The 18,377-nt window shown below is 64.5% G+C and overlaps 1 protein-coding gene across 1 annotated transcript; it reads right to left on the reverse strand.

The window, feature by feature from the left end:
* Positions 1–948: 948 nt before the first annotated feature.
* PPRC1 (PPARG related coactivator 1) lies at positions 949–16,282 on the reverse strand. Its single transcript, XM_074159013.1, has 14 exons — positions 16,136–16,282; positions 12,200–12,340; positions 11,902–12,057; positions 11,368–11,484; positions 8,223–10,983; positions 7,750–7,803; positions 7,287–7,347; positions 6,861–6,928; positions 5,903–6,701; positions 4,112–4,285; positions 3,894–3,957; positions 2,241–2,362; positions 1,937–2,088; positions 949–1,157 (listed from the first exon to the last, which is right to left on the reverse strand). Exons 1-14 carry the CDS (start codon positions 16,280–16,282, stop codon positions 1,054–1,056), a joined length of 4,920 nt encoding a protein of 1,639 aa, XP_074015114.1. The 3' UTR covers positions 949–1,053.
* Positions 16,283–18,377: the final 2,095 nt, after the last annotated feature.

Consider the following 18,377-nt stretch of genomic DNA (forward strand, 5'->3'; position numbering starts at 1 on the left):
CAGGGCGAGGTGCAGGGACGATGCTCAGCAGCGGGCCCGAGCACACTCCCTTGGGGGCTGCCTGGGATCACCCTTCTTTTCCAAGAGCTGCAGTGCACTGGGGGGGCCCGGACAGGCCTCCTCCATCCCCTCCCCATCGCTGTCCATCCCTCCTCTGCCAAGCACCATCCCGCTGTGGATGCCTGTAACCTCTCTGCAGTCACACCAACACCTCTCCCTCGGGGGACACCCGGAGATGAGATGTCAGACACCCCTCTCCTTCTGGCAAGCTGGAGCAAAACCAACAAGCGGGTTTGAAGGGGACAGACAGACATCGCAGTTGCGCACGCCGCCCTCAGAGCAGGCAGACCCCTGCCTGTGATCCCACCGAGGGCTTGAGCCCCTTGTACCCCAGCCCACAGCAGGGAGCGGTGGTGCAGCAGGATCTTGCACTGCCCCTCCGTGGCCACCAACGGGAGGTGCAGGTGGCCCCAAAACCCAGTGGGGTGCCTCGGGGCCGGGGTGCAGCATCCTTGCTCCAGCAGAACCCGAGAGACAGTCAGAGGGGTCTGCGCTGCCTGTTCTCAAAGAGGGTTCACCCCGTGCCAGGACATTTGGGGGCTACCACACACCCCTCAGAGCAGCTCAGCGACCCCAGTCCTGCCCCACTTTCCCCAGACACCCCGCTCCAGCACCCAGTCCCTGACCTGTGCTACCTCTCACAGGGCCAGACCCCAGAACATTGTCCCCAGGGTCCTGAGGGGGCACAGCCCAAGCCCACGCCTGGCAACGGCCCACACAAAGGAGGAGACGAGGCGGCGCTGCTGTTTGGGCATCCGCATTTATTACACGGCTGGGGCAAGCCCGGGGCTGCCACTCGCCTGGGCCCCTCGAGTTGAAGGCAAATGACCGGTCCTCCTTAAATATTGGTTATAAAACAAATTTCTTTTTTTCCTTTTTCTTTTTCTTAAAAACCCCATATCTATCTCTCTCTCTCTCTCTCTCTCTCCATACTTTTTTTGTCTTTTGTATTTGAGTATAAAAGTGGGGGCGGGCGCTCCGCCTTGCCTGCCGCTACCTCCGCAGGCTGCGCTGTGCCTGCCGCAGCAGCGTGTCGAAGTCCAGGGAGTCGAACTTGCTCTTGACAGGGGCTGGGTCAAAATCCTCCCGGTTTGAGTCTGGAAGACATGGGGAGGGGCTACCTTGAGCCATGGGGACGCTGGCACAGTTCCGGCCATCCCTGCAGCAACTCCTCCCCACCCTCACCTTCCCGTGCCAACCTCCAGACCCGGAGCTGGGCTGATGGAAAACTGGACCCGGCCTCCATCACAGGGTCGGAGGGATGGGGAGCCCTTGTCCAACCTATCCCTGGACATGCTGGAGCGTGTCCAGAGGAGAGCCACCAAGCTGGTGAGGGGTCTAGAGAACAAGTCATATGTGGAGAGGCTGAGGGAACTGGGCATGTTTAGTTTGGAGAAGAGGAGGCTGAGGGGGGACCTCATTGCCCTCTACAGCTACCTGAAAGGAGGGTGTAGAGAGGTGGGTGTTGGCCTCTTCTCCCAAGGGAATAATGACAGGACCAGAGGAAACGGTGTAAAGTTGGGACAGGGGAGGTTTAGATTGGATATTAGGAAGAATGACTTTACTGAGAGGGTGGTCAGGCACTGGCACAGGCTGCCCAGGGAGGTGGTGGAGTCCCCATCCCTGGAGGTATTTAAGAAACGTGTAGATGTAGCACCTCAGGGCATGCTCTAGTGCCCGAGACTGTGGGGGTCTTTTGTGTGTGTGCGGTTGGACTCGGTGATCTCAGAGGTCCTTTCCAACCATGAAGATTCTGTGTTATTGCCCTGCCCAGCCAAGCCTGACTGACCCCCAAGGATGGGGACCCCCCTACACCTCTGGGAAGGAGAGAGGACCAGGGGTGTCACCCCCCAAACTTGAGGGCCGCACAACTCACCCAAGTCGGCGTAGTTCCTCCTGCAGAACTGCCGTCGGCCGCCGAAGCACAGGTCAAAGGGCTGCTCATCGGGGCGCCGCAGCTTGTGCCCGCTCTCAATGGCAGCAAAGGCTTCCTCGGCATAGCGGTAGGTGACAAAGCCATAGTTGTCCCTGGAGCCAGAGAAGGAGAAGCAGCAAGGAGATCAGCGGTAACGCAGGATGCTTGTCCCGCCTTGGTCTGCACCGTTCCCTTGAGGAAGGGGAAAAGGGCCAGGAGGAGCCATCCCTGGGGAGTGGCTGCCCCACATCCCTGCAGCTCTTACCCCTCGGAGCGGAAGTGCAGGGTGCACTCCTCGATGTCCCCGAACACAGAGAAGCGGTGCCGCAGCTCTGACCGTGTCATCCTGCTGGGGATCTTGCCAATAAACACAACTCGCCGCTCCTCCTGCAGGCAGGGATGCACCGCCATGTAAGATGGGAATGGGGAGTGGGGGGAGACTCGGCATCTCCGAGCCCTCCTGGTGAGCAGGACCCCTCGCACAGAGCACTCCCCTGGCACCACCACCCGTCACACCATAGATTCATAGATGGGTCCAGGCCGGAAGGGACCTCCAAAGGTCATCTAGTCCGACCTCCCCGCAGTCAGCAGGGACACCCCCAACTAGACCAGGTTGCCCAGGGCCTCATCGAGCTTCACCTTGAATATCTCAAGGGAAGGGGCCTCAACCACCTCCCTGGGCAACCTGTTCCAGTGTTCCACCACCCTCATGGTAAAGAACTTTTTCCTAATATCCAATCTAAATCTCCCCTTCTCCAGCTTAAAACCATTGCCCCTCGTCCTGTCACTGCAGGCCTTTGGAAACAGACCCTCCCCAGCCTTCCTGTAGCCCCCCTCAGGTACTGGAAGGCCGCTATGAGGTCTCCCCGGAGCCTCCTCTTCTCCAGGCTGAACAACCCCAGCTCCCTCAGCCTGTCCTCGTAGGGGAGGTGCTCCAGCCCCCTGATCATTTTGGTGGCCCTCCTCTGGACCCGCTCCATCAGGTCCATGTCCTTTCTCTATTGAGGGCTCCAGACCTGCACACAGTGCTCCAGGTGAGGTCTCACCAGAGCAAAGTGGCAGAATCCCCTCTCTGGATCTGCTGGCAACGCTTCTTTTGATGCAGCCCAGGATGGGATTGGCCTTTTGGGCTGCGAGAGCACATTGCCTGCTCATGTCCAGCTTCTCGTCCATCAGCCCCCCCAAGTCCCTTTCCTCAGGGCTGCTTTCTAACACCTCATCCCCCAGTCTGTATTTATACTGAGGATTGTTTCTTCCCAGGTGCAGAATCCTGCACTTGCTTTTGTTGAACCTCATGAGGTTCATCTGGGCCCACCTCTCCAGCCTGTCCAGGTCCCTCTGAATGACATCCCGTCCCTCTGGTGTATCAACAACACCACACAGCTTGGTGTCATCTGCAAACTTGCTGATGGTGCTCTCAATCCCTCTATGTCGTTGATAAAAATGTTAAACAGTACTGATCCCAGCACGGACCCTTGAGGGACACCACTTGTCACTGCTCTCCATCTGGACTTCAAGCCATTGAGTACCACCCTCTGGGTGCGACCATTCAGCCAATTCCTTATCCACCGAACCGTCCACCCATCAAATCCGTATCCCCCCAATTTGGCAAGTAGAATGTTGTGAGGGACCGTGTCAAAGGCCTTACAGAAGTCCAGAAAGATTACATCCATAGGTCGCCCTTTGTCTACTGACCTAGTCACTTCATCATAGAAGGCCACTAGGTTAGTCAGGCAGGACTTGCCCCTAGTAAAGCCATGTTGGCTGTCCTGAATCATCCCCCTGTCCTCCATGTGCCCAAGCACATGGCCAGAGCCTTCCAGCAATGCTGCCTGCAAGGCTGCAAGCCCATGGCTTTCTCAAGTGATGGAGGGGTTGGGGACCCCCATATCTCCAGCCCCAGCTTCCCAGCACTTACTATTGCACGTTCCTTCTGGAGGATCCTCTGCCTTTGGTAGTGGTCCTGGGCATCGTAACTGTATCTGGTAGGGCAGAAACCAGACATGTGAGCTACAGGGTCATGAGGGTGCCAGAAGAAAGTGATCCCAGACACGAGGGAGATACCGCTGCCCGGGACACAGGAAGCGGGGAGATGGGTTGGGGGAGCTCACACCCCTGCAGGGTGGCCGCACTCACCTTCTCCGCCTGTTACTCCTCCTGCGGGGTGAGGGGGAGCGGGACTGGCTGCGGGATGTGGACCTGGATGAGTAGGAAGACGTTGACGACGAGGATGAGGACCTGTCCCGGGACCTGCCACATGAGCCACAGCTGGAGCGGGAGGAGGAGCTGTGAGAACACCTTGAGCGGTACCTGGGGAAAGGAGACACACAGCTCAGTGCTGAGCCCTCTCCGTGCTCAGCATCACAAGGCTCCAGAGAAGACCTCCATCCTCCCCGAGGTACCCAGCGCTCAACTGGGACAGGACGCATCCTGAGGGTGAGCTGGGCTATGGAAACCTCTGCCCAAGTTCATCAGGGCAGTGACGACACTACAGAGACGTTGCTCCACTCGGTTCCAAACACTGCAGCAAAAAGGGAGCAGGCTCAGAACAGGCACAGCCTCTGAAGAGCAAGAAATAGTCATGGGGAAATGGTGCAGGACATGGCCGCAACTGGGCAAGCGCACAGGATGACACCGGAGCCATCAACATCCATGTGAATGGAGACTGTACTTGCCTCCAACCACACCGAGTGCCATGACATGCACTGGGACAGGGCTGGGCTTCTGTGCCCTCAGCCTCCTGCCCGCAAGAGCCTCTCTGGCAAGACCAGCCAAAGCGTAAGGAGAGCGGGATTGAAACCCCTCTGGGATGAAGCCGTGCTGCCTCCAGCCAGCAGCAGGGTCCCTCTCTAAACATGCTGCCCACGGGTGGTCCCCACCACAGGCAAACCCAGGCCCTCAGTGGGGCATGCTGCCACATACTCTCCTGGAAGACAGTGGGTCAGGATGGCACAGTCCGTGGGGACGTTTCCCAGCACAGGACCACCTACATTTGCTGGAAAGCCAAGCCAGACAGGGCAAGTCCCCGAGCTGCACATCCCTGGGACATTGCACTAGATACGTGCCCTTTCCAGCACCAGCCTCCACACCTATTGGCCACCGATAGTGGGACAAGCCCATCGTGCCCAGTGACCTGGGATGTCTTCAGAACTGGCTGAACACCCAGGGAAGGGGCGGGTTAGGGATCTGGGTGAGCCCTTGCCAGCTCCAGTGCCTCTCACCCCAGCTGGGACAGGCTGTGCGTCACTCAGGTGCACGAGGACTCTAAAAGAAACACATCCTGCAGAGACCAAGCCGCCCCACTTTCCTACGCAGCCACCTCCAGAGGGAGCGTGGGGAGCCCCTGAGGCAGCCAAGCCAGACAGGTTTTCCTCTGCTTGCCTCCAGCAGCTCCCTGGAGGGTTCCATTGTGGCTCCTCTTATTTCTACACCCAGGGCTGCACCAGCCCCACAGCACAGACACCAACGAGTGCAATAACACCCCAGAAAAAGCATCCAAAGCCAAGGTGCTGCCAAGGACTCGTACCACGGTGTTCCAGCAGTAAGGAAGCCTGGCTCAGCAGTGGCTTTACAGGCACACCTGCCCAGGTGTGGGGTTCAGCCAGACACACACTAGCAGGGTGTTGCAGCCGCTCCCCCAGTCTCTGCAAGCCAGACACCCCTTCAGAAGGGCCACAAGGAGAAAGAGATCACAGAATCCTAGAATTGTCTGGGTTGGAAGGGACCTTTCAGATCATCTAGTCCAACCATCAACCTAACTCTGATACAAACCATCACTAAACCACGTCTCTAAGCACTATGGCAACCCGGCTTTTAAATACCTACAACTACAGCCAACAAGAAGTTCCACAAAGAGGTGTCTGGGCACCCTCGCAAAAGACCGACCACCAGACAATTCAAGGAGCAGACAGATGCTCCTCCACTTACCTTCGCCACCGCTTGGGTGGTGGGGAGAGCGACCGTGACCGGGATCGGGAGGACGAGGATGAAGATGAAGATGAGGACTCGCTAGCTCCATCTGAACTGGAACTGAAAGAACGGCTGGCACGGCTCCGTCCAGCCCTCCAGCTGCCGGCAGAGGGGCTGGGCGAGTCCCGGGGTCTCCGGTAGCAGCGCAGGGACCTCTTGGCAGCAGCACGGCTGGACTGGGCACTGGGAGTCCGCATCTCCTGGTCCCGGCAGGGGGATGCAGCTGGAGACAGAAGCACCGAGGTGGGGGGGCTGCTGCACCTGGTGGTGGCCTTATTGGGGACGCTAGTCCGATAATCCAGGGGCGCCAGGCAGGCCGTCCCCAGGGGCTCCTGGACAGGTCCCACGGTGGTAGTGGGAGCTGGCGGGGTGGACTTGGGCTGGTCCAGCGTCCGTTTGGTTAAAGATGAGATAGGTTTGATAGTGATGTCCCGGTGGTGTTTGACATTCCAGCGGGAGCCGCCCTCGGCAGGGGGCTGCGTGCCAGGGCTGCCGTTGCTCTCCGGCCGCGCCGCACCCGGGATGCAGTAGTCATGGTCTCCCGAGCAGACGTGGCTGGGGGCTAAGCTGGCGGTGACCGGCGCTGGGCTCTTCCCCTGGAGCTTGCTTGGGAGCAGCGGTTTGGCTTTCACCAGCTTGGCCATCTTCTGGGCCCCTTCCTGGGGTGTGGACCCGGGCGACCTGGCCTTGGCCAGCAGCGAGACAGCAGGCAATGGCTTCCAGAGCTGGTGGGGTGGCGTCGCTGGGGGGGTGAGACCTGTGAGAGCACCGGAGGAGTTTCAAGAGCAGCCTCCTGCTGCAACCCACCCAGCTGGGGCTACCTCCCAGCTCCCCTCAAGCCCAGGGCTCCCCCCCAGCCCCGCAACAGCCCCCTGCTAGGACACAGCGGGCTCCCCTGCCTCACCCCGGGCATTACCTGCCACGTTAGCCAGCTCAGAGGCCTGCAGGCCATCCAAGGGCTTCCTGTCCTGCTGGGTCTCAGGCCTGAGAAGGAGAAAGGAGCTTTGTCAAATGCAGCAACCGAAGCCCAGCCCCAGTCCCCCACCCGAGCTGCCCCACCAGCCGGGCTGGGGAGACAGAGGGTCTGAGAGAGCCGCAGGGATGGAACTCGCACAGCCCAGTCGTGCCCATCGCTGCTTCCCCCAATTTCTCCCCCTCAGTGCCAGCTCTGGCCCCCAGCCCAGCAAGGAGCTCAGCCCCTCCTGGACCGGCAGACACAGCCCCCAGCGCATTTGGGGCCCTGCCAGGACTGAGAGCTGCCCCGTGGCCCCGCTGAAGGCAGGGCTCAGCCCTCTGCCAGGCTCCACGCTGTGGCATGGGCCGGGAAGGTGTTGGTACTCACCCGGAGCTCCCCGCCGGCCGCCTGTCCTCGGGGGGCTGCACGGGAGTCTCCTCCTTCTTGGCTGAAAAGAGAGTGGGTGGGTGAGGGTGGCGAGAGGCCGGACGTGGAGGGCAGGGGATGGATCCTGCACACCGGGACACACAGAGCACCCCGGGCACAACCAGGGAGAGGTCTGACAGCACCCCAAACCCAGCTCCCTGCAGAGAGGAGCTGCACATCCCCTTTCCTTCCTGGGCTCTTCACCGCCCCCTCGGCTGCCCTGGGGACCCCCCAACCGCTTTCACAGGCCAGGAAGGAGAGATGGGGGCACCTGGGCAAAGCACCCAGGCAGGGTAACACCAGCCCGCAGGCACCAGCTTCCCAGCCCCCCTGTTCCCACCCCACCACAGGGAGCACAGACAGCCCAGAGAGGCTGGCATGGCACAGAGGGAGCCCCGCAGGGGACGGCACGCCGCATCCGCACCTTCAGACTTCTCAAACTGCTCCAGCAGGCTGGACAGGTCGGTGGCTTCGATCCCTGGGCCAGGGAGAGAGCACAGCAAGTCAGGTAGGTCAGCCAAAATCCTCCCGGCACCACAGGGATGTACCCCAGCCCCATCCTCCCCATGCATCAGCCTCCCCGGGCGACAGGGCGAGCTGGGGAGGAGAAGCAGCAGCAGAGCCTGCAGCAACTCCACGTCTCCCGCAGCAAGGACAGGAGCACCCAGCTCTGCAGCCCCAGGAGGGACCAGTTTGGGCACAGCCGGCCCAGACCACCCACTGGAGGCAACGACCTGGCAGAACGTTTGGGAAAAGACGGCAAGCCCGCGGGCACAGCTTTGCCACCCTCACCCCCAGAAGTGCCAGGAACCGGTCCCGCTACCCAGGCTGCCGGCAGCACCGCAGCCTCGCCGGCTGGCGACACTCAGCCCAGCGCCCCGCAGCCCTCCCGCTCACCAATCTCGCTGATGAAGGCTTGCACGATGTCCTTGCTGCTGTCGCTGGGCTGCGCCGGGCTGAGGAGCGGCTGGTGCCTCCACCGCCGTGCAGCAGGCGCCTTGGTGGGCAGGCTGCTCTCTCGGCCCGCTTTCGGTGGCGGTGCCACAGCCTGGGAGGTGGATTTTTGGCTAGGCGCCTCCTGCCCAGCAGTTGCCTTGGGTTCTGGCAGGGCTTTCTCCACTGACCCCTTGCCTGGCCCTGCAGCCTCCTCTGTGGGGTGGGTGCCAGGGTTCTCCTCAGTGGGGCCAGCGGCAGGGGACACCTCTGCGGGGCAATGGATGGCATCTGGGGGCACCTTTGGGAGCTGTGTGGGGGTTGCAGCCTGGGGCTCCTCTGGAGGCTGGATGGGGGCAGCCTGGAGGGCTGGTGCTGCAGCAGGGACCCTGCTGGGCTGGGCAGCAGCAGGTGATGAGGCTGCCAGGGGCTGGGCAGGGGCTGGAGGGGTCTTGGGGAGAGAGCTCTCCCCTGCCAGCCGTGCCTGCCTCCTGGGGTCAGACACCCTGCTGGTCGCCGGCCTCGCTGGGCCACCAGCAGCCCCCATCTCGTTGGCTGGAGCGGTGGGTGGCTGGGCAAGGAAGGCCGGTGGCTCCGGGCAGCTGAGCGCAGGGGTGGCAGGAGGTTGCCCATGCAAGATGGCCGTGCTGGGGTGGCCACCAGCCGGGAAGGTGGCAGCACCTTGCAGTGCCGCTCCAGGGTCCCCGTACGCCAGCGGAGGCACCGGAGGTGGCATGGGGATTCCTGGCCAGTAGGATGGTGATGCCCACCCTACTGGGGTGTAGGGGCCACCGGGGCCAAATGGAGGCGGGGGTGGCACGGCCGGCGGGGGCCAGGCCATGGCCGGGGGTGGGAGGCCAGGCACCATGTGAAAAGTACTGGAGGAGCCGGCACTGGGCGGCGGGGGCAAACCATGGCAGCCCACGGGCTGCGGGCTGAAACAGGGCCAGGAAGGCACTGGTGGGTAAAGGGCGTAAGCACCGGCAGAGGCTGGTGGCATCCCGGCGGAAGCCACCCCAGCGGCTGGGGGCACATTTGGTGCGACAAAAGGCATTGGTGTTGATGGAGGTGGTGGAGCCGTGGCAGGTGGTGGAGCCGTGGCGGTTGTCGGAGCAGAAGCTGGAGCAGGGGGAGCTTTGCCAGCCGGAGAGGAGACTGCAGCAGGGCTGCTGGGTTTCTCCGGGCTCTTCTGAGCACTGGCCGCCTCGGTGGCGGGGCGCACGGGCAACACCAGGCAGGGGATCTCCGCCAGCTCTGTCGGAGGCTCGGGGACACTGGGCCACTTGCTGGCCGCTTGCTTCTCGCCATCCTTCCTGTCACCCGGGCTGGGCTGGCGGTGCAGCATGCGGATGCGGTATTCCCGCAGGCTCAGGGCCTTGGGCTTAGCTTCCCTGGGCAGACCCTCGCTCGGCTCTGCCGCTGGCAGGCTCTGGGGGGGCTCCAGCCCCACGCCTTGCTCCGGGAACGGAGAGGCAGCCTCCGAGACCCCAACACCCTGTCCGGCAGCGGGCTGTGCATCTCCCTCACCCTCAGCTTGGTCTGCCAGGCTGGGACACGCAGCCGCTGGCTGCTCCTCCACACTTGGTGCAGTCTTCTCCAGAGGCACCACAGTCTCAGCCTTCTCCAGGGCCACGCTCACCGTTTCTGGTGCTGGTTCCTTCTGCAGCTCGTGCTGCGCTTTCTCAAGCGGGGAGGCCCCTGTTGTGCTCCGGGGCCTGCCCCGGGGCCGTGGTGCCCGCTCGGCACGCAGCTCCATCTGCCCTTCCTTCTGGGCTCGCTCCAGCTGCCGTGCCAGGAAGTCTGAGACCTGGACAGAGGGACACGCTGCCCGCCGCCGGCTGCTGGGCGACTGACCCGGGGGCTGGCCGGAGCCAGCCGAGCGGAGCCGGTGGGCCACACAGTCCTTGCCTGGCCTAGCCTGCTCGTTTTGGTCCTCCTCTCCTTTCTTTTTCCGACTCTTCCTTGTTCTCTCACGGCCGCATCCCTTGTCGGAGCCCTCGCGTTTGTTGCCTGCTGGGGTGCCAGTGCTGGGCTGGGAGCTGCTGTCGGGGCTACAGGCTCTGGGTGCCGCTTTCTCCGGGGCGGATGTGCTCTCTGGGGTAGTGCAGGAGGGCTCCTTCCCAGGTGGTTTCTCCTCCTTCTCCTCCTCCACCCTGTTTTCCTGGGCTGGAGCTCCTGGCAGCTCCTCTCGATCCTCTGCGATTGACCTCCCCGTACCCTCCTCTGCTGACAAAAGCTGGGGCTCCACATCGGGGAAGCTGGGAGCCAAGGGCTGCAGGACCACAGGGATCTCCACGCTCTCCCCCTCGCCAGGCACAATTTCCAGCAAGACGGGACCGCTCAGGAGCTCCTTGGCCACGGGCTCGGTCTCGGGGTCCAGGCACACGGTGAAGGTGGGCAGGCAGTATGGGTGCATGGACTTCACCAGCTCGCTCAGGGACACGTCACCCGTGTTGATGATGCAGGGGTCTTCACACTCCTCCAGTGCCACCCCAGCTCTGCTCACACGGAACTCCCCAGCCTCCATGCTGCTGTCTCGCCCTGGGCTCAAGGCAGCCTCCTCCTCCTCTTCCTCCCCATCGCTGCGCTGCGGCAAGGGCTGCTCTCTGGTCCAGTGCCGGCCCACCTTCCTCTCCACCCTCGGGGTGCTGCAGACTTGCTTCTTCGGCAGCACCGGGTCCTCGAGGCCATGAGCAGCACGGTCCCAAGCCAGGTCTGTGTCGGTCTGGGAAAAGGAACCAGAGTGAGTGGCAGCTCCTGAGCTTTCACCGGAGCCATCCCGGGAACAGCCAACTGTGGGTCTGCTGCGACTCTGCAGCAAAGCCCCTGGGCAGACAAAAAGCTGGGACATGTTTGTCCCTCCCAGTAAGACGCAACAGAGGTGGAAAGCCCCCACCCCTACATCCACAGCATCCCCAGTCTCACAGTGCCCACCAGCTGGGGCAGTCCCTGCTCCCACTGCCACTGATGCCCTGCGAATACATCACTTCTAGGAGAGGACACCTGTGCCAGGCGGGAAGGCAGGGGCCGGGGGGCAGCAGCAGGGACACAGTTACCCCAGCACCACCCCAACACCCGCTCCTTCAGCTTCCCCTGCTCAGCTGCTCACCTTCCCAACCACAGAGATGCTGCTGCTGCTGCTGAGAGGCCTGAGAGCCTTGGGCTGCTCCAGGGCTGGGCTCTCGCACTCCAGTGACGGACGGGATAAGCTGAGAAACTTCTGAAACTAGAGAGGAGACGGACAGAGGATGAGGCAGCAGCAGATTTTTGCTGCTGGAGGGGACAGGCCACCCCCAGCCCCACAGCTGCCACTCATGTCACCTCGCAGAGCCCGGGACCAAACTCAGCCTTGTTTCACCCACAGCACACACAGCCCCAGCTGGCCCAGCAGAAGGGGACACGCTGCTCCCCGGAGCCTCTGGCACGTCTCTGGCTCTACACCAAAACCCAAGGCGAAGGCACAGCCCCCCAAGCCTGCACTGGAGAGCCGGGGGTGTCTAGGGCTGGCTCAGCCCTTCTCTCACATCGCTGCTCAGAGGAACCATCCCGTGGCACTGGGCACCAGGGTCCTACCGCCTCAGGGCACCCTTGCGTCTTCCCACTTCCCATCTTGGGGTCGGGCTGGCTCTACCCTGCAACTCACCGAGGGATTCTCCCGCTCCCGAGGCGAGGTCAGCAGCTCTGCGTCCATGATGGTGTCAAAGGGGGACAGGGTCTCATCGTCCGTGCTGTCCAGGATCTCAGTGATGGCAGTTAGCAGGGACAGCTCGTTCTGCGCATCCAGGCAGGCCTTGCTCTGCTGCAAGGGCAGGGACAGTCTCAGAGAGCAATGGGACACAGCCACAGGACCCGGCCATGGGGGACGCTGCCGCCACCCCCACGCACGCCACAGCCAGAGACAGCCCAGCCACCGCTTCCCACCCCCGGGTGTGCGCTCCCACCTCGCTCAGAGAGAGGTCCTCAATGATGGAGATCACAGAGGAGTCGAGATAGTTCTGCATCGTCCCCAGGATCTCTTCGGCCTCCAGGATGGTTTCTGCATCCAGCGACATTAAGTTCAGGTCATCCTGACCTGAAAAGCACTGTCGAGGAGCACAAGGAGCCAAGTAAACACTTTGCACAGCACCACTGCCAGCACTCCTGCTGATCTCTTCCCTGGGGCACGTGGACACCCCAGCATCCCAAACATGCCGGGAAGGCGGGTGGGACGCTGTCGGCCAGAACACAGCTCAGGGGACCTCCCCCCTCCTGCTTTTCAGGAGGGGTTTGGGCCAGTCCACCCCACTGCGCAAAGCCCTGTGTCACCTTCAGCCTGAGACCCTTCCGATCACCAGGGATGTCTCCGCACCGAAAACTCACTCCGGAGCCGCACGATCGGGAAAGATGAATCGATAAAACCACAGCACTTCCCAGGCTGTGCCCAGCACCGCGCATCGCTCATGCTGGATGGGGAGGGATGAAGCAGGCTTCCCCCCCACCCCACCCCATGAACTGTCACATGCTTTTCTGACTCCGCTGTCGGCGCTTCAGATAAGCCCCAAAACATGACAAAATTCATAACAAAAGCGCAGGAGTCAGCAATAGGAATGCAGCCAGCGGCCACTGCCGGGGCCCTACCCCAGCCCCTCTCTGCTGCAGGCTACCAGAGGACACGGGCTGTGCTCACAAGCCAGGACCAAACCACCTTTTTGTTGCTCGTCTTCCTCCGAATTCCCAGCCCCGCACCCTTTCCAGTCCCTCGGCCGGCTCCAGGGATGTTTGGGGGTAACGCCGGATAACTTCGGAAAGGTCTCTGCACCGCACGCCGTGGTGCGGCGCAGCCCAGCGCTGCAGGGCGCCCAGGAAAAGCCAGCGACGGTGAGATGCCAAGCGAGGGCAGGGGCCGCAGCCCCCGGCCAAGCAAAGCCACCGGACACGCAGCCTCTGCCCGGAGCGGAGCGGCGTGTCGCAGGCACGAGACAGGATGCGAATTCCTGTTTGCAGATGGGCTCAGGCAGAGATAAGGCAGGCAGGGAAGATAAGGGCACCAAGGACGGAGCCCTGGGAGAGCACACCTCCCTCTGATGCAGCTCACCCCTGCTTCACGTAGGTCCCGCAGCTTCCACAAGCCCAAGCAGGACAAAATGCCCCTTGTCCCTGTACAAGACTTGCCTGTGCTTTGAAATCCCGCCTTCGACAGCGGGCATTTCACTAAATAGGTGTTTCCTAAAAGATGGCAGCACCGTAGCCACCTGCCCAAACCTCTGGTCCCTGGGGCTCTTCAGAGACTTGCCCCCATCAGACAGAGCAGGCAATCCTGGCCGTGGCACAAGCCAGGAGCCCGGGGCGACCCCAAAGCGTGGGCATCCCGGGAACCAGGCTGGGAATCAAAGCCAGGACCCCTCCGGCAACGCCCTGAACCCACCCACCCCAAATCCCCCCCCCGCCTGTTACTGCGTCCTGACGTGGCAGCCCCGAGGAGCGGGGGGCCTGCAGTGCTCTGGGGCTCGGCAGGCGGTTTCGCAGCCCGAGCCACCTTCTTCCAGGGCTCTCTGCCCAGAAGCGGAGCCCGACGGTGACACCGGGACCCCGCTGCCCCCTGCCCACGCAGATCAGGCTGCGGAGCAGTTTTACCGCTCAGCATCTCCAGCCCCCTCCCTCAGCCAGCGCCGGCGCCCGGTCAGAGCCCGGTGCAGAGCCCAGGCTGGCAGCCCTCTACGGCGCTGCGATTCCCAGCCAATCCTCCTGGAGATACTGGGAGGAGCAGAAAAGCACATCCAGGCTCACACGCCCAGCAGCAGCGTGCAGCCCTGAGTCAGCGGTGACCGGCAGGGAAAGGCACCCGGAGCACCGGAGGAGCCAGCCGGAGGGGGTCTCGTGGAGCATCAGCAGCTGAGGGTCGCAGGGACAAGCTCGCCCCTGCCTGCTGACAGCGAGAGGGTCCGGGGGATGCCCCGGGGGGGGTGGCATGGCCCTGCCCGTCCTGCCACAGGGCTGGCTCTCCCCAAAGGCAGCGTCTAATGAGAGGTTTCCAGCCGCGACCGGCGCTGGACTTTTGGAGGGAGGGAAGTAAAATCCTCCCACTCAAAGGGCCTCTTCCCGCCGGCTCCTGCCCGCAGCCCGGCAGGGAGGGAGGGCGGGAGGGCCATCTCCCAAGCCCTCCTCGACTCCTTTGACTCAGCGCCTTGCAACAAGGAGTCCCACAGCCGTGAGTCACCGGCGAACGCGGCCGCGTTCCCCCAGGACTCCCTTTGATCCACCTGGGGCCGGGCACCTCCTTCAGCCCTCCCCGCTCCAGCGTCGGGGTGGGGGTACGAGCCAGCCCAGCCTGCTCCCACCCCCCTGTCGTGTGTGTGTGTGTGTCCCCCAGCTCAGCGGGGGGGACACCCTCTGCACACACACCCCCCCCCAGCTCCCCATCTTTGCTTTACGCTCAGCAGCGCAGGGAAGAGGTTGCAGGGTCACGGGGACATTCAAGGACAGGCACGGGCTGTCACCGCACCCGGGGAGAAGATTCCCGCAGCCCCCAGAGCGAGATTTGGGCACACGGGGGAGCCGGGATTTTTGAGCCAACGGCTTGGGACAGAGAGGGCCTGAGCGTGGCCACCAGCCTCCGCAGCAGCCAGCCCGAGAAGGGGACGCTGGGGTGACGCTGTGGTACCCGGGAGGTACAACCGGGGCCTCCGCAGGCGGCTGCCCAGACAACACCGCCACACGTGTGCCCGGCGTGCCGTGCCGTGCCGGGGCTACGCCCCAAGCGGAGGGCAGCCATCCTCCCCGGCACTGGCCGCGGGCAAGATGCCAAGGCCAGCTCTCACCTGGCCGGGGCTACCAGCAAGGGCACGGGGTCGAGCCCGGGAAGCCGGGGTGTGTGTGTGTGTGTGTGTGTGTGCTCCGACTGGCCGGGGCGGCACCGGCAGAGGATGCTCCAGGGATTCCTCAGCTGCTTTTTGGGAAGCGTCAGGAGGGAACAACACCTCTCTCTCCCCCCCCCCCCCCCCCCCCCCCCAAAGGCAGGATGCTCCCTCCGCGCCTGGGAGGGGCGAGATGGGCTCGGTGCCCCCCCCCTCCCGCCCCCCCCGGGCTCGGGGCAGCTCCCAGGGCGGCCACCCCCACCCGGCAGGAGCAGCGCGGGGGGGGGGGGGGGGCTCCCCAAAACCCCCAGCAGCGCCCAGCGGAGGTGCCCGCGGGTCCCGCCCAGGGGTGCTGCACCCCCCGCCCCGGCAGCAGCGCGCCCACCGGCGGGGTCCCAGCGGGGCCGGTGACACCGGCGGCGGCAGGGACGCTGGGCACGGGAGGCAGCACCGCGCCCCAGACCCGTCCCGTCCCGCCGGAGCGGGAGACGCTTCCCCCGGGATAAACCCCCGGGATAAACGCCCGGGGAAGCTCCCCCGTCCCGGAACACGCCGCCACCCCGCCACCGGGAGCTCCTGCCACAGAAACCGGCGGGTGTCGGTGTCCCGAACCGCTCCCCCCGCCCCGCGGCTGCAGGTGGCAGAAGGCGGCGGGGGGACGGCGGGACCGCAGGATGGGGGAGACCCGGCCGGCGCCCTCCCGGCCCCCGCTCCCCAGCCGCTGGGTGTCACTTCCCGCGGGAGACACCGAGACCCCCTCCCCGGCGGGTCCCGGCACCGTACCGCGACCCCCTCCCACCCCCCGGGGTGTCCCCCCACCCCCGGTGCCGCCACCACCCCACGCCCGGCGGGAGAGCACCGGGCGCTCCGCTCGGCCAGCGGGAGCGGAGACCACCCCCACACCCCCCCCGTCCCCCGCCGGGCCCCCCCGCCCGCCGGCGGCGCGGCAGGCCCGCTCCCGGCACACGTGGTGCCGCCGCCGCGGGAGCCGCCCCGGCCTCCACGTGTCACGGCGCGGCCCGCCGAGCCCCGCCGTCCGCTCACCTGCAGGGGACTGCCGGCGCGGAGGGACGGCTCCCGCGGGGCTCCGCCGCCCGCCAGCCCTCGCAGAGCGGCCCCGGCGACGGCGGCGGCGACGCCGGTCCCGGCCCCGGCGGCGGCGGGCACCGCTCCGCCCCGCAGCGCCGCCATCTTGGCGCCTCCGCTCCCAGCGCGGCCACTGCCGGCGGCGGCACGTGACCGCCGCCCGCCCCACACTACAGCTCCCGGCGGCCATCGCGCCGCTCCGCCCCTCCCCGCGCGGGGCAGGCCGGGAGCGCACCCCTTCGCCGCCGGCGGGGAGGAGGCGGGAGGAGTCCGGCCGGCGGAGTCGGGAGGCGACGGGGGGCGGGCGGCCATCTTGAGGGCGGGCAGGCCCTGGAGCATCGCCGCCATCTTTGCGGCGGGCGGAGGGGAGGGAGGGTGGCCCCCACCCTGCGGCGCTGGGTGGGCGGGGCCGAGCGGGCGTCACTGGCGGGAAGCGCCCAATGGGGGCGGGGCGAAGCGCGCGTTTTCCCGCGGCGCCGGCTCTGCCGCACACGTGGGCCCGGCGGCCGCCCGCCCGTGTCCGTCTCCCTTCAGGGGGGTAACCGCCTGTCCGCGGGGCTCCCGGGGAGCGCGCCCGGCTAAGGGTCGCCGACCGCCGGCGGAGAGCTCGCCCTGCGCTCCTTCACGGGGCCAAACCCGCCGGGAGGGCGAGGTGGGGGGCGGGTAGGCACGGTGAGCGGCCCCGGGCACCGAGTACCGGCCTGTGCTGGGGCTTGCGCCGCAGAACATCGCCGGGGGAGGCAAGGGATGGGAGGAAACCGAACTCGGTGTGTCTGACAGCCGCCTCCAGCCCGGGGGGGGGGGGGGGGGGGCAGTGGACGCCGCTGAGCCCCCAGCTCTGTTCTGGTACCCCCGGCTCGGGAACCCCAGAGTCTCTGGGCGCTGTCACCCCCCTGTGGCTTCCCTCTGGCTCCAGGACAGCAGGGTCGCCTGGTGGGGTGCAGGGGTATCCTCACAGTGGCACAAGTGCAGTGTGGGCACGCTGGTAGGAGCTCTGCTGTGCAGGATTTGCCCGTGGGAGCTAATTGTCCTTGGCATCTCCATTAGTCCCTGGGGGCGCAGACCTGCCCAGGCCAGATTTCCCTGAGGATCCACAGGACAGAGCTGCTTTGTTCAGTCTTGTGTGCCTGGCCACTGAGCCGGGGCATGCCTGACGTGCGGAGTCTCATCCTGCTGCTCTCCTTCCTCCCACCCCTGCCACCAGGGACTTCGGTCTGCGAGCGCTCATCCCACGTCACCTCCTGCCTTGCATGGGCTGTTCCTCCTTAGGAACAAACAGGGTTTTGTCTGGGGGAGCTGCTCCCCTTCTCCTCCTCCTCCTCCAAGCCCGTAGCACCTTCCAAGCCTCTCGCTGACACCCTTGTCTGGCCAAAATGCCAGCTGAGCAGCAGCCAGGCAGCTGGGGCCTTCCAGGGCTGTGGATCGGAGATGGATCACGCACACGGGTCGGTGAGGGGGGGTGTGAGCACACTCCCTGGGGTGCTGGCCATGCGAGGTTGTGTTGGTTATAACAACAGGCTCCTCGGGCCAGTGCTCACCCCTGGCACTGCAGAGGAAGCCTGGGCAAGCGCTCAAGGCTCTACCTGTGACCCAGGAGTGGCCACCCCTTTGAAAGACACCTTGCTGCTCCTGAGCTCAACGTGTCTAAAGCAAGGAACAAGTCATTTGGGAAAAGCCCGTCTCTCCACCGGCCTGAAGAGAAGTCAGCTATAACCCGACACCCAGGGACCTGCCGTCAGGGATGCGGAGCGATGTTGCCCTCGGAGCCCTGCAGCTTTCCTCCTCCTGCTCCAAACCCTCCTCTCCCTGGGGTGCATCCAGGGTGTGCAGCAGCCTGCCTCATCACTCCGTCCCTGCGTGTGGCACCACTGCCAGGCCCATCGCTCACACAGCAAGCCTGGCTTGATGTGAGCCCTGCATGTGGGACCACATCCCCCGCACATGGGGTCCCTGGGGTGCGACCAGAGGGAAACCCACGTGCAGGTAGCTCCCTCTCCCAGTACGACCCACAGCAGGGGTGCTCTCCCAGCGCAGGGGCAGCACCAGGCACTCCTGTTGTTTTACAAGGAAAAACAAACAACAGGCAGAAAGGAAAACGCTCGTACTGCATCCCAGCTCCACAGCTCCCCTTCCTCCACGTGCGGCGATGGTGTCCCTGGCCAGGGAACAGCCTGCAAAGGAGAGCTCAAACCCGTGTGAC

This window comes from Numenius arquata, chromosome 15 (genome assembly GCF_964106895.1).
Source record: "Numenius arquata chromosome 15, bNumArq3.hap1.1, whole genome shotgun sequence".
Classification (NCBI taxonomy): domain Eukaryota; kingdom Metazoa; phylum Chordata; class Aves; order Charadriiformes; family Scolopacidae; genus Numenius; species Numenius arquata.